This window comes from Pinus tabuliformis, chromosome 1_2, assembly GCF_031772625.1.
Source record: "Pinus tabuliformis cultivar Carrire ecotype Pingquan chromosome 1_2, CPIR1, whole genome shotgun sequence".
Lineage (NCBI taxonomy): Eukaryota > Viridiplantae > Streptophyta > Pinopsida > Pinales > Pinaceae > Pinus > Pinus tabuliformis.
Genome location: NC_142298.1, coordinates 922,512,027 through 922,526,328, shown reverse-complemented (window position 1 = coordinate 922,526,328; position 14,302 = coordinate 922,512,027). Strand labels below are relative to the sequence as shown.

The 14,302-nt window shown below is 35.2% G+C and overlaps 1 protein-coding gene across 1 annotated transcript; it reads right to left on the bottom strand.

The window, feature by feature from the left end:
• Positions 1-5,635: 5,635 nt before the first annotated feature.
• Positions 5,636-12,769, bottom strand: LOC149208960 (putative methylesterase 11, chloroplastic). Its single transcript, XM_089398472.1, is given in 7 exon segments — positions 5,636-5,805; positions 6,918-6,980; positions 7,392-7,443; positions 7,591-7,695; positions 11,492-11,615; positions 12,303-12,577; positions 12,701-12,769. Coding segments are annotated over 7 exon segments (858 nt in total).
• Between the last annotated feature and the right edge of the window lie 1,533 nt (positions 12,770-14,302).

Below are 14,302 nucleotides of genomic sequence, written 5' to 3'. Positions count from 1 at the left end.
TCAGCCTACAATCCTTAGTTGGTTGCATTTGATCTAAATGACATGCTATCTCAAATGCAATATTATTGCTAAAATGTACTTGAGATATACATTGCTCTTTTTCTAGTATATGCTTATGACACAATTGATTACAAACGTCATTTGCTTCCATGTGCAGTTGTTGAGAATTGTGAACATATTCTTGTATCATTCCGTGGTAGTGAATATGTGATGTATTTGTCCTGAATGACAAGATGTTAACAATATCATTGCATCTCGAATAAGCGGAACTGTAATTGACAAAGTTATTAGCAACAGAGGACCATACTTGGATATTGACTTTGAATATCACAAATATCCATTGTAGATAGAATGGTCCACCTTCCATCTATCCTTTTTCATATGGCATTGCCATATTTATCAGATATTGTTGCCAGTTGCTATTCATTGTATAGTGTATCGCATCAACTACTAGGTATTGCTCTAAACAATGCAATGCCTCTTGATTTTTATGCATAAGTGCATTGCAATAAGATTGCACAATGTAAAGTCGCAAACACTCTGCATTGAATTCTGTTGCTACTAAATAGCAAATTGCATTAAAGAGACTGTCACCACAATTAGATGTCACTTGCTTTGCAATTGTTATTCCATTTAAAAGCATATTATTTGCAATATGCATCCAATGGCTTTCAATATCTTTGCAAATAGGTGACAGGTAGATATTAGACTGGTTGCAAATGCAAATTGGAAACTTTTGGTAAACCAATGGTTCATAATGACCACTAACAGGATTTGCATCATGAAAGAGAATGCAATATGGAATTGCATTTTCATGTTGATTAAAGAGCAAATATCTCGTTTTTCTTGTCAATGACCAAACTGCAATTGATATATCTAGCCATTTAGCTAACCAACGTATGCAAAAGGTATCACCCCATAAACCTCGATCAGACTCCTTTATATTTGTAGATGCAGAACAATGCATTTTATGAAGATATGTACCAATATCATTAACACCATGTAACTCGTATAGGAAGTCAGGTGCCAGTTCATACTCATATGACTGTAATGCTTCAACGTCATTGTTCTTTAAGCAAAAAAGAAAGTGGTCTATTAACCCATTTCGCAATTCATTTGAAGTATAACGAAAATGTAGAAGCATTTCGAATGAGTCAAATAGACAATCTCCTACAGTATATGAAAATGCATTTAGTCTAAAAAGACCATTTCCTTTTAATACAATATCAATGTTCTCAGGCAAAATGCATTGCAATCTGAATTTGTAATTGTCAACATCTATTATTTCTTCCATCATTTGCAATTGCTTACCAGAGTTGCCTTTTGCAATTGTCTTGTACAGCTTTGCAAAAATATTGATGAAGTTAGCAAAAACTGAAGATGATTGTTTTGAACAAAATGTATATATATTAAAAAATAGGCTATTGAACTATGTTGCTAAACAAATATCAAATTTCTAGCAAGAAGCCATATTTATAAATAACAAAGAAATTGGAAATGGAAACAATGGAAAGACATAATGAAAAAATGGAGCATAACTTTAAGAATATTTGTGCAAGTTAACAAAAGGAAGCAATGGAAAGACAAAATGAAGAAATGCAGCATAACTTTAAGAATATTTCTGAAAGTTAACATCATTGTCAATTGCATTTGTGAAATAAAATAACTGTGAGGCTATTTATGAGTTTTACATAAGTGGTGCAGCAATTCAACTGTCAAAATATAAAAAGTATTGTCTCCAATTTGTGCTAGGTTGCAACTCCAATATATTTCAAGGTAAAAAGTTTCCTGCTATTCGGTATCAGAGTATGGTTATACTATATGGATCTAAACAGAATTCAAGGATCAAGGAACCCAAACAAGGCATTGACAAGCAGATACGAGTAGTGCATAAGCGTACTTCCATAAGGCTTGTCAAGAAGATCCATCATTATGTGATGCTGGAGGTATGATTCATATAAATGATCAACATGTAATATGTTCAAAGGACAGCTTTGGCAAACACAACAACAATCTGCCTGAGCAAATTGTCCCAAGACTGTTGCCAATTGTGGCACCTGAAAAAAGATGCCCAAAAATTACAGATCTTTGATGATTCACAAATTGTGGTGAATTGGATGAATGGAACAAATTCATTGGATAATTATAAATTTCAGCCTATATTTGAGGAGATTCAACTTGCTTGAACAGAGTATTTAACACATTATCTTTCAACATGTCTACAAAGATAGGAACATGGAAACTGATGGACTGTCAAAAGCTAGATTACACTTGGTAGCACGAGCTTGGATCATTCAAAAGAAAGTGGAAGGGCGGCTCATGGAATGTCTTGACACACTTTTCATATAATCATGGGACTGTTTAAATGTGAATATCTATATGTATATTTTTTTATGGGACTGTTTATGAACATATCTAGGAGCTAATTTTTTATGAGACAAAACTGGTTTCAAACGTGCGATATATGTCAGAATGACCATGATAGGGTTGTCATATTGACATTTTTGAAAACTGTTTATGAAGCAAGATATCTTCTCAGCCATACTTTTATCACTTCCTATGCTTAAGGATATCTCTATATGTATATTTTTTTATGGGACTGTTTATGGACATATCTAGGAGCTAATTTCTTATGAGACAAAACTGGCTTCAAAGCTGTGATATATGTTAGAATGACTATGATAGGGCTGTCATATTGACATTTTTGAAAACTGTTTATGAAGCAAGATATCTTCTCAGTGATACTTTTATCACTTCCTATGCTTAAGGATATCTGTGAAATGCAGAAACATATATAGTAAATGTAATTTTGTTTTCATAATAAAATTATTTTTTCTCTCTGAGGAGAATAAGGTAGTTGAACATCATATCAAAACCAATCTGGTTATAACTAGCTAACATGAGATTTTAATCTAAGGGTTAAATAGACAAAATGTCTTGATACATCATTATACGGAGCTAGTTGGATGCATTACCCAACTTCTACTTGTTGGGATCATCTCAAATAATATTATTGTTATGATTATAATAATTAATAATATTAATATTAATATTAATGTAAACACAGAATAATCACTTTTTTATAATATTAATAATAAAAAATATAATATTGCTATTAACAAGACTTCCAGTGTAAATTGACATCTAACTTTAACATGGTCATTGTTCTAAAGTTTCGAATAGCCACGGAAACGCCGTAGAAACTTCTAGATCTTTGATAGTTTTCGGCTTCGAAGAAACAGGACAGCTTGTGTAAAAATCCTCACACTCCCACGCAAAAACAAGAAATGTGGAAATGATGAAATTGGTTAACGAAGTCTGCACAAGCCCCTGGAAAAATACTTGCAGGTATTTATTCCTTTCTCCAAACCATAATACATTCCATTAAAAAGGCAATATGCGGCACATACATACTCCAACTTATTGATGTACCTATGTAAGCGTGGGAATGTACATCCGTCTGTGTTGAAAAGGACTCGCATGTCATATGGCTCGGCATTACAGAAGGAATTTCAGATATTTTTGCTTTCTGAAAAGCGCAGTAAAAATAACTTATGGAAAGCAATTTCATTCTTGCATATATGGTACGAGGCCAAATAAAAATTACTCTTCGATTTGGAAGCAAACAATGATGCTAGTCTATAAGTGAGCAATAATATACACTATGCAAATCTCCTACAGTTATTAAAGGTCAAAGTGCAAACCAGAACAGGTGATGAAACTTATTTCATTATACGAGTCATTTGTAAACTGTTACTTCCATTCTAAAACATAAGTAATATATCATTGTAAAGAGCACTAGCAGCAGAAGTCAATTCGAACCAAAAGCATAAAATCAGGACAGAATACACGCATATCTATTATTATTTTTCAGTTGTTTCGCCTCAGTTGTTTGCCCTAAACCCTAGTTCCTTTAAATCCAAATATTGGTATTATTTATGGAATCATAACATGTTTAAGCCAATCGATATTTAGCTACAGAAGCCTACATATTTTACGAATAAACCCAATTGGGTATGGTCGGACAAAAGACTTGAAAATTCAACGCCCTGAGCCTGCGATTTTCACTTAGGAAAATGAAACTCTTATGCTCGGTGATTTTTCATTTGGCTTTGGCCAAAAACCCTAAATAAAACTCTTTTGAACAACAAACTCCTAGCAACTAAATTCAAAGGAAGAGTTATTTCTGATTACAGGTTTTTGAAGACAGCACCCATGGCGATTCTTACCTGGACTTGAAAGCAGATAACGCGCTTTTGCAGCAAATGCAGAGGAAACTCGCAGCTCATTCCGCGTAAGGGCTAAACAGAATGTTGTCTCAGCTTCCACTAAAATGATAAACCCTAGCCGATTCGACAACTCTTGAACAGGTCCAACCTGCAATAACAGAGCTAATTTCTGTTACCTCGATAATAAATACAACAGCCATTCGCAATGCTTCCCCTAATTTACATTTGAACATTTAACCACCAAAACTATTCGATATTCAGAGTCGTCGATTCTAACCTCGACTTGAAACCAGGTAACGCGCTTTTGCAGCAAATGCACAGGAAACTCGCAGGTCGTTCCGCAGAGAGAAGGGTTAAACAGAATGCTCTCCCAGTTTCCACTAAAATGATAAACCCTAACATCCGCTTTTGCAGCAAATGCAAAGGAAACTCGCAGGTCGTTCCACAGAGGCTTTTGCAGCAAATGCACAGGAAACTCGCAGGTCGTTCCGCAGAGAGAAGTTTGCCAAACTCGCAGCTTTGGCAAACCGCAGCTTTGGCAGCTCGTTCCGCAGGGGTTAAACAGAACGCTCTCCCAGCTTCTACTAAAATGATAAACCCTAACATGCCGACACAACAGCGCCATGCTAGTCCCCAAGTGTACCGCACTAACGTCAAACATTGAGCCGAAGCGTGCCATCTGGTACCAGCCACTTCATTCCTTACAGACGCATTCACCTCGAACGATGCGAAGCCCGTAATAAGACCCCAAAACCTTTCCACCCCAAAAATTTGGTTCGACTTAGGTTATAATGTTAGTCGGTCAATGAACGGTCAGCCATCGATCGATGGCATATAGTCACCGGCAGGGACTAAAAACTTACAACAATGTATATCGCACAAAATTAGAGATAAAACCCTACCTACATTAATTCAAATAAATATTCAAATTTTATTATAATAAAAAGAATTTTAATGTTATTTCAATGAAAAATTGAAGATATACCTTCGTTGTCAGTTTTTACTTTCAAATTTGAAAAAAGAGTTTCATCATTAATAGTTATTAATTATGTAATTAATTTCATTTGTAATTATTTTCTAATAGAGACAGCCGTAACATACAAATGTATCAGTATTAAAATCTAAACAACGACGATTCCAGATTTGAATTCCAATATAATTGAATGAGAGAAAAAATATATATAAGCCAATACGGCTTAAATATCTATATTTTTTAAAACAATCACGGAGTAACTCGACTATAAACCTAGAGTAACTGGACCATAAACCTACACAATGCAAAAATTAAAAGCCTAACAAATTGACAAAAAGCAATTAATAGAAAAATTGACAAAAAGCAATTAATAGAATAACGTCGTACCTGCAACGAAGCCGAGGGTTCGAATTCCTTCTCGTCTAGACCATATTCATGCACAACCCAGCCTGTGCGAGTACCATGAGAAACAAAAGCGTCTTCCAGTGGCCTTCCAGTAACCAGCTTCCGTCGCTGGGTTTGTTCTTAACCCGTTTGGATACTTCCTGTCCCTTGGGCTGAAAAAATACCATTCCAGATCTCTTCCAGGCAAAAAGGACTTCTCTGCATATCAGAAGAAATACCAGAGATAATTAGAACACTGAAAGCATAAGGATTTTATTTGCAAAATCATTTAACACTAATTTCAAGCTTCAATCTAAATACCCATGAACCCCAATTTATTTAGATCTTCATGTGCAAAAACAGTTCAAATTACAAAAGATTGCCGCTCAATCTGTACCAAGAATCACAATTTGACCCAAAAAGAAGAAAAAAGAAACCCTACAACGGTGTACCAATGGTTTCTTCAGCCAAAAAAGAAGAAAAAAGAAACCCTACAACGGTGTACTGATGGTTTCTTCAGCTAAAGCTGGCCAGACTTCGCTCAGCCTTCGAAGAAACAGGACAGCTTCTGTAAAAATCCTCGCACTCCCACCCAAAAACAAAAACAAGAAATGTGCAAATGACGAAATTGGTTAACGAAGTCTCCAGAAGGCCCTGTAAAAATACTTGCAGGTCTTTATTCCTTTCTCCAAACCACAATACATTCCATTAAAAAGGCAATATGCAGCACATACATACTCCAACTTGAATCTAAATACGCATGAACCCCAATTTATTTAGATCTTCATGTGCAAAAAAAGTTCAAACTACAAAAGATTGCCGCTCAATCTGTACCAACAACCACAGTTTCACCCGAAAAGAAGAAAAAAGAAACCCTACAACGATGTACCAATGGTTTCTTCAACTAAAGCTGGCCAGACTTCGCTCAGCCTTCGAAGAAACAGGACAGCTTCTGTAAAAATCCTCAAACTCCCACCCAAAAACAAAAACAAGAAATGTGCAAATGACGAAATTGGTTAACGAAGTCTCCAGAAGCCCTTGGAAAAATACTTGCAGGTCTTTATTCCTTTCTCCAAACCATAATACATTCCATTAATAGAAAGGAAATATGCGGCACATACATAAATACTTGCAGGTCTTTATTCCTTTCTCCAAACCACAATACATTCCATTAAAAAGGCAATATGCGGCACAAACAGTTCAAAAACCCCAATTTATTTAGATCTTCATGTGCAAAAATAGTTCAAACTACAAAAGACTGTCGCTCAATCTATACCAAGAATCACAGCTTCACCCGAAAAGAAGAAAAAAGAAACCCTACAACGTTGTACCAATGGTTTCTTCAGCTAAAGCTGGCCAGACTTTGCTCAGCCTTCGAAGAAACAGGACAGCTTCTGTAAAACAGAAACAGTTCAAACAGTTCAAAAACCCCAATTTATTTAGATCTTCATGTGCAAAAACAGTTCAAACTACAAAAGGCTGCCGCTCAATCTGTACCAAGAATCACAGCTTCACCCGAAAAGAAGAAAAAATAAACCCTACAATGTTGTACCAATGGTTTCTTCAGCTAAAGCTGGCCAGACTTCACTTAGCCTTCGAAGAAACAGGACAGCTTCTGTAAATATCCTCACATTCCCACCCAAAAACAAAAACAAGAAATGTGCAAATGACGAAATTGGTTAACGAAGTCTCCAGAAGGCCCTGGAAAAATACTTGCAGGTCTTTATTCCTTTCTCCAAAACATAATACATTCCATTAACAATACATTCCATTAATAAAAAAGGCAATATGCGGCACATACATACTCCAGCTTACCCGCGGGAATGTACATCTGTCTGCATTGAAAAGGACTTGCGTCTGTACCGCAGTAACGTCAAACACGTGCCATTCACCTCAAACGATGTGAAGCCCGCAATAAGACCCCAAAACCTTTCCACCCCCAAACCTTTGGTTCGACTTAGGTTATATTGTTAATATAATGAAAAATCACGTTGGTCAACCAACGGTCAGCGATCGATCAATCGCATATAGTCCCCGGCAGGGACTAATAACTCTCCACCGTAATCCATTGTTACCACGAATGGTTGGCAAATAAGTAAATGCCCGATTCTGTCTTTTAACAACATTTGAACCATTTATAGGATTATTTTATTTGATTCCAATACAATATTTATTTGATTTTATTAATTATTCAATATTTAAAATTAATATTTTTATTATCTTTAATAAAAAAATGGGTTCTCTAATAATACTATTATATTAAATTTTTTTTGTTTGTTTTTTTTAATTTCGAATTAAAAAAATTTATTTTTATTAACTTTTTTTTTGTTCGAATTACAAAAATTATTTTTAGGTTGGTTTTCAGATTATCAAGGGTGCCTTTGTGGGCAGCTCCATGGTTTACCTATAATGTTGGCCATATAGCTGATCCATGAAGTGGTAGAACTAGGTCCAAGTTAAATAACTCAAGTTGCTCGAAAAATAACCACCATTGGATTGTATGGGCATCTTCTGTGGGTATGGGCTCTTTATCTCTAATCGTAGCCATCCAAATCAACGATCATGACTGTGGAAATTGGCAAAAACTATAACCAAAACCATATTTCTAAAAAAATGTAAAATTTGAACAATAAAATAAGCATACTAATTTAAAACTATTTTTTTAGAACTTATATATATATATATATATATATATATATATATATATATATATATATATATATATATATTATACAAATTATTAATATAATATAATATTATTATAATGATTTCTTTTGCCTTAATAGTACCAAATTGTTATTAAAAAAGGGAAAAAATAAGAAAATCTTTCCTTGACGTTCAGAGAAATCATATCTATAATAATTCAATTCATGAGGACTCATCACTATTGCCATATGCAACAGTACTTAAACCCACCTCTCCTTTCATTGAATATAGTGGTAAATGTAAAAATGGAAGTTGGAACCTTGATCCTCAATTATAGTTATTGAAAATGTCCATGGAAATAGATTTTTATATTATGTGATGGACTAATAAGACTATTGTTGTGGTTGAGTAGGATTAGATTCTCCACTATCACAATGAAGTCCTTGACGCTCAGAGAAATCATATCTATAATAATTCAATTCATGAGGACTTATCACTATTGCCATATGCAACAGTACTTAAACCCACCTCTCCTTTCATTGAACATAGTGGTAAATGTAAAAATGGAAGTTGGAACCTTGATCCTCAATTATAGTTATTGAAAATGTAATAGTTCATTGTGATAGTGGAGAATCTAATCCTACTCAACCACAACAATATCTCAATTTACCAATTAGTAAAGGCCTAGTCTAACTTACAGATGAAATGACTTTCTTCGTTGTTATTGTTGTTGTTGTTTTTTTTCCAGGATGGTTACTTTTGATCAAAATCCAACAATTTTTTTTAAAAACTCGAGTTCAAATTGTTTAATCTCCATAATTGGAGTGCCCAGGGTTTTCAAGGCGTTGAATAGATTTATGCATTCAAAATGTATTTTAAAAAACAACAAATCTTGAAATTTTATTGCTAGATTTTGGTGAATTCCGGTGAAAAGGGATTTTTCGTCTATAAGTTAGACTAAGCCATTAGTAAAACCTAAATTGACTAAATTCTAAATTTTAATACTAACATGAATTCAATGTTTTTACTTTAATTTAGCTAAGCCATTAGTAAAACCTAAATTCTAAATTTTAACACTAGCATGAATTCAATGTTTTTACTTTATGTTTTTACTTTAATTTAGTTATATTTAAACTAAGAAATGGGTACTAGCTACTATATAACATTTGTTTTAATTAAATTTCACTTAAATTTTAGCTTGTAACTTTTCAATAAGCATCAAATTATAAAACAATTATGAGTATAGTATTAAAAAAATATATTGATGTGCTTCTTTTTAACAAAGAATCATCAAATACAAATTTCCAATTATATTTGCAAATAGATAATAAAGTTGCAAATGGGAGAACATGCTAAGCATATATAAATTTACATTAATGATGAAGAACATGAAATAATACTTGGTTCACATATTTCAAAATTCAATAATTAAACTAAGCAGAGAGAATGCTAGCTATACATCCTAGTTAAAGTAAAACATTTCATTTTTCAAAATAATATATCATACTTTAATTTTTCTCCATTCAATAATTTGATTTCTCCTATGAGTATTTACATTTTTAATTTATTACCGTAACACATTTCGTTCCTCCCAATTGGTGTATTACACTTTGATTTTCTCAATGTACTAATTTGATTTCCTCAATTTAATTAAAAATGGAAGTGAACGTGTACCCTCACATCATTTCTTTACTTAAAATTAAAATTAAGACTTTAGAGTGGCTTTTTTTTTACACCGTAAGGCATTCCATTTTGAAATCAATTGCCTCAACTGTCACTCTGTACCGATTTGTATCCTCCGATCAAATGTTAGACGATTGAAGTTTTGCACACCGTCATATTAATACTAAGTAGTTGAGACAAAATGGCGGGACACAATATACAACTGACCCTAACAGTTACGGCAGAAACTATATAACTCCCTTCCTCCCTCAGGCGCAAATCTATAACGGCAAAGAGTGGCTCTTGCTCGCTTTCATTGCTTTGATATGAAAGTTTAGAGGCTATGTATACAAGCTGCTAAAGCTTGTCTATCAAGAGTTAACCCCTTTCAACTTCGAGTTGCCGAAGAATTCAAATATCTACATAAACGGAGGGCACTTGCTATAGGGGTTGTACTACACCATTATCTCGGTCTACCATTACACACAACCTCATTTCCTTATGGAAGACTCTGACCTCTATTAAGTTTGGACCCATTCGATTTCTCACTAGGTTGCTCCAGCGAGCATTAAAGAAGAGGCCTGTGTAATTTGCGAAGAAATTTCCCTTGTATCTTCTTTTTACTATGGGGAATCTACTAGTTATGGGAGCTCTTAAGAAACTCTTGGCAGTTCTTGTGAAAATTGAAAAAGAAGAGAGGGTAACCGTTTGTCTCTCCCGTTCTGTGCGACCTCCATTTGAACTCTTACCCTTACCAAGAGGGCTCTGCAACTACCCTCTGTGTAGGGTGTGAATGTACTGCCTCTTCGGGTGGTAGCTCCTGTTCATTAACCAAACTGTCATGATGGTGACAGTCAGCTTACAGACATGTAACTCCCTCGATACACCATTCATAGCATGGTAGCCTCTCAGCACAGTCTGGTGCAACACCAACGCAACACCAACAACACTCTCATTGTGATCCTTGCTAATCCCTAAAAACACACCCACATCAGACAATTTCACGGATTAGTAACAAACTATTATATTACTTTTTATTTTTATTGTGTAACTGGAATTTGTTCGGATTTTGTTTTTATATTTTTGTTTCAAATTGGATTTTTTATATTTTACCGAGTGATGGCACCGCCGTTTCCCCCATCACCGCTTCTATGGTTGTTAGAGGAGATAGGAGGAAGACATAAAAAATGCAAATGCCCAACACTAAGATTGTCTTTGTCCCCATCGCTGCTTCTATGGTTGTTAGAGGAGATAGGAGGAAGATGGAAAAAATGTGAATGCCCAACACTAAGACAAGCTTAGAAGCAACCATTGATATAATATTTATCAATCTTTTCCTCCGGTGAAGGTATATAAGCTTTGTAATTTTTTTTGTTTTTGTTTTATTATTTGTTGTAATTCTTTTGAAGGAGCAACGTTTATTTGTCATACCAGAAGGCTCCTAGGCCCATTGTAGGGGCGTTGATGACTTCTCCGGAGTTAATCACAGTGACCCACAAAGTGAAACGCGTTCTTCTGAGTTAAAAAGCACACAACCCTACTTGAATCTTTTGGTAATAAAGTGGCAGGTTGAAAAGAAAGAAAATTGGCAACACACCTTTGGGTTAGCAGAGCTAAGGAAGCTTTGATTGTTGTAAGGAGTAAATGCAGACACAAAAATTGCCTTGGATATCTTGGTTGGATACATCACCGTCACATAAGACAATGGGCATCCACCCAAGAGTCACCAGCCATACATTTTATGCAAAGAAGTCAATGCCCTGCAAAGGTCTAAAAAAAATGAGGAATGAGAGCATGATGAAGCTCAATGCTCTCCAAAAGTTAATTAATGTATAACAGAAGGTTTCAACTATTCTTATAATCTCATGAACCACGTTTAAAAGGTCTTATCTAAGGTCATCTATCCCAAGTCTTCTAAATGGTAAGTATAAACCCTTTTAGCCCATGTCAATCCGCAGGCCCGACCTTGAAGGGTTGCTTATTCCAATCCAGTAACACCTAAGTGTAACGAGAGAATAGAAATGCTACTCGAATTTCAGTTATGATCTGGTGAAACCTAGACCTCCACAATATAACAAAGGAATTTAACAATAAAAGAGGATTTATGTTGGAGCTGAACTTAATTTAATTGGGAATTTCAAGAATATTTGAAAATATGATAGATAGGAGTGAAGTTACTTGTTTAGCCTCACCCATATCCGCTAGATTTGAGAATGTTCCCAAATTCTACCCATGGCTAATCCCTGATCTTTTCCATCTCTGAGCAGGCCATATCTTTTATATAAAGGCTCATTAAGAATAATAATGAGAAGCATCCCGAAAAAATGTAACATTCATAACTTGCATGGAACATCCTTAGTCATGTCATCTGTCATTAGCTTTGATCTAGTAGTTATACAATTATTGTTCTTGATCCTACCAATTATTGCTAAGTTCCAGAGAATCCATTTACCTTCTCATCATTCCTGAGGTTGCTGATATAATCTAGCAGTGGCTTTTCATAGTGTGTAATTGAATTGATTTCATTTGTAGGGGCTGCCCTGTTTATCCCATTGGAGGTGAGATCCAAAGCAGTCACTTTGTGCCCCTTCTGCTTAAGCAGAGTAATAATTTTATACCAACACCATGCTCCATGCCCAAGTCCATAAATCAACACAATGTGCTCTTGGCTTCCTTCGCCTTGCTGACCAATTTCACCAAAAACAAATACTTAGTTCAACTCATCATGAAACTCCAGTTTTGCAGATCGGGAAACCAGAAAACGAAAAAAGAACAAGAGGCTGTTGAAGTTTAGAGATTGGATTACCTGTACATGAAAAGCAAGGAGCATAATGACACCAAAGGCACCAACAGTCCTACTCCATTTCAACACCATCACCTTTTTTATATTGTAACTCAAGTTCCCAAGGTTTGCATTGCTCGACAATATACGCATCTTCAAAAAGCACACAACCCTACTCAAATCTTTTGGTAATAAAGTGGCAGGTTGAAAAGAAAGAAAATTGGCAACACACCTTTGGGTTAGTAGAGCTAAGGAAGCTCTTATTGTTGCGAGGAGTAAATGCAAACACGAAAATTGCCTTGGAGATCTTGGTTGGATACATCTCCATCACATAAGACAATGGGCATCCACCCAAGATGTGATCTACAAGTCACCTGCCATACATTTTATGCAAAGAAGTCAGTGCCCTTCAAAGGTCTTAAGAAAATCAGGAACGAGAGCATGATGAAGCTCAATGCTCTCCAAAAGTTAATTAATGTATAACAGAAGGTTTCAACTATTCTTACAATCTCATGAACTAGGTCTAAAAGGTCTTATCTAAGGTCATCTATCCCAAGTCTTCTAAATGGTAAGTATAAACCCTTTTAGCCCATGTCAATCCCCAGGCCTGACCTTGAAGGGTTGCTTATTCCAATCCAGTAACACCTCAGTATAACGAGGGAACATAAATGCTACTTGAATTTCGGTTATGATCTGGTGAAACCTAGACCTCCACAGTATAACATAGGAATTTAACAATAAAAGAGGATTTATGTTGGAGCTGAACTTAATTTAATTGGGAATTTCAAGAATATTTGAAAATTTGATAGATAGGAGTGAAGTTACTTGTTTAGCCTCACCCATATCCGCTAGATTTGAGAATGTTCCCAAATTCTACCCATGGCTAATCCCTGATCTTTGCCATCTCTGAGAAGGCCATAACTTTTATATAAAGGCTCATTAAGAATAATAATGAGAAGCATCCTGAAAACATGTAACATTCATAACTTGCATGGGACATCCTTAGTCATGTCATCTTCATCATCTTTGATCTAGTAGTTATACAATTATTGTTCTTGATCCTACCAATTATTGTTAAGTTCCAGAGAATCCATTTACCTTCTCATCATTCCAGTGGTCGCTGATATAATCTAGCAGTGGCTTTGCATAGTGTGTAATTGAATTGATTTCATTTGTAGGGGCTGCCTTGTTTATCCCATTGGAGGTGAGATCCAAAGTAGTCACTTTGTGCCCCTTCTGCTTAAGCAAAGTAATAATTTTATACCAACACCATGCTCCATGCCCAAGTCCATAAATCAAGACAATGTGCTCTTGGATTCCTTTGCCTTGCTGACCGATTTCACAAAAAACAAATACTCAGTTCAACTCATCATGAAACTCCAGTTCTGTAGATCGGAAACCAGAAAACAAAAAAAGAACAAGAGGCTGCTGACGTTTAGAGATTGGATTACCTGTACATGAAAAGCAAAGAGTAGAATGACACCAAAGGCACCAACAGTCCTACTCCATTGTAGCACCATCACCTTTTCTATATTGTAACTCAAGTTCCCAAGGTTTGCATCGCTTGACAGTATACGCATCTTCAAAAAGCACACAACCCTACCGAAATCTTTTGGTAATAAAGTG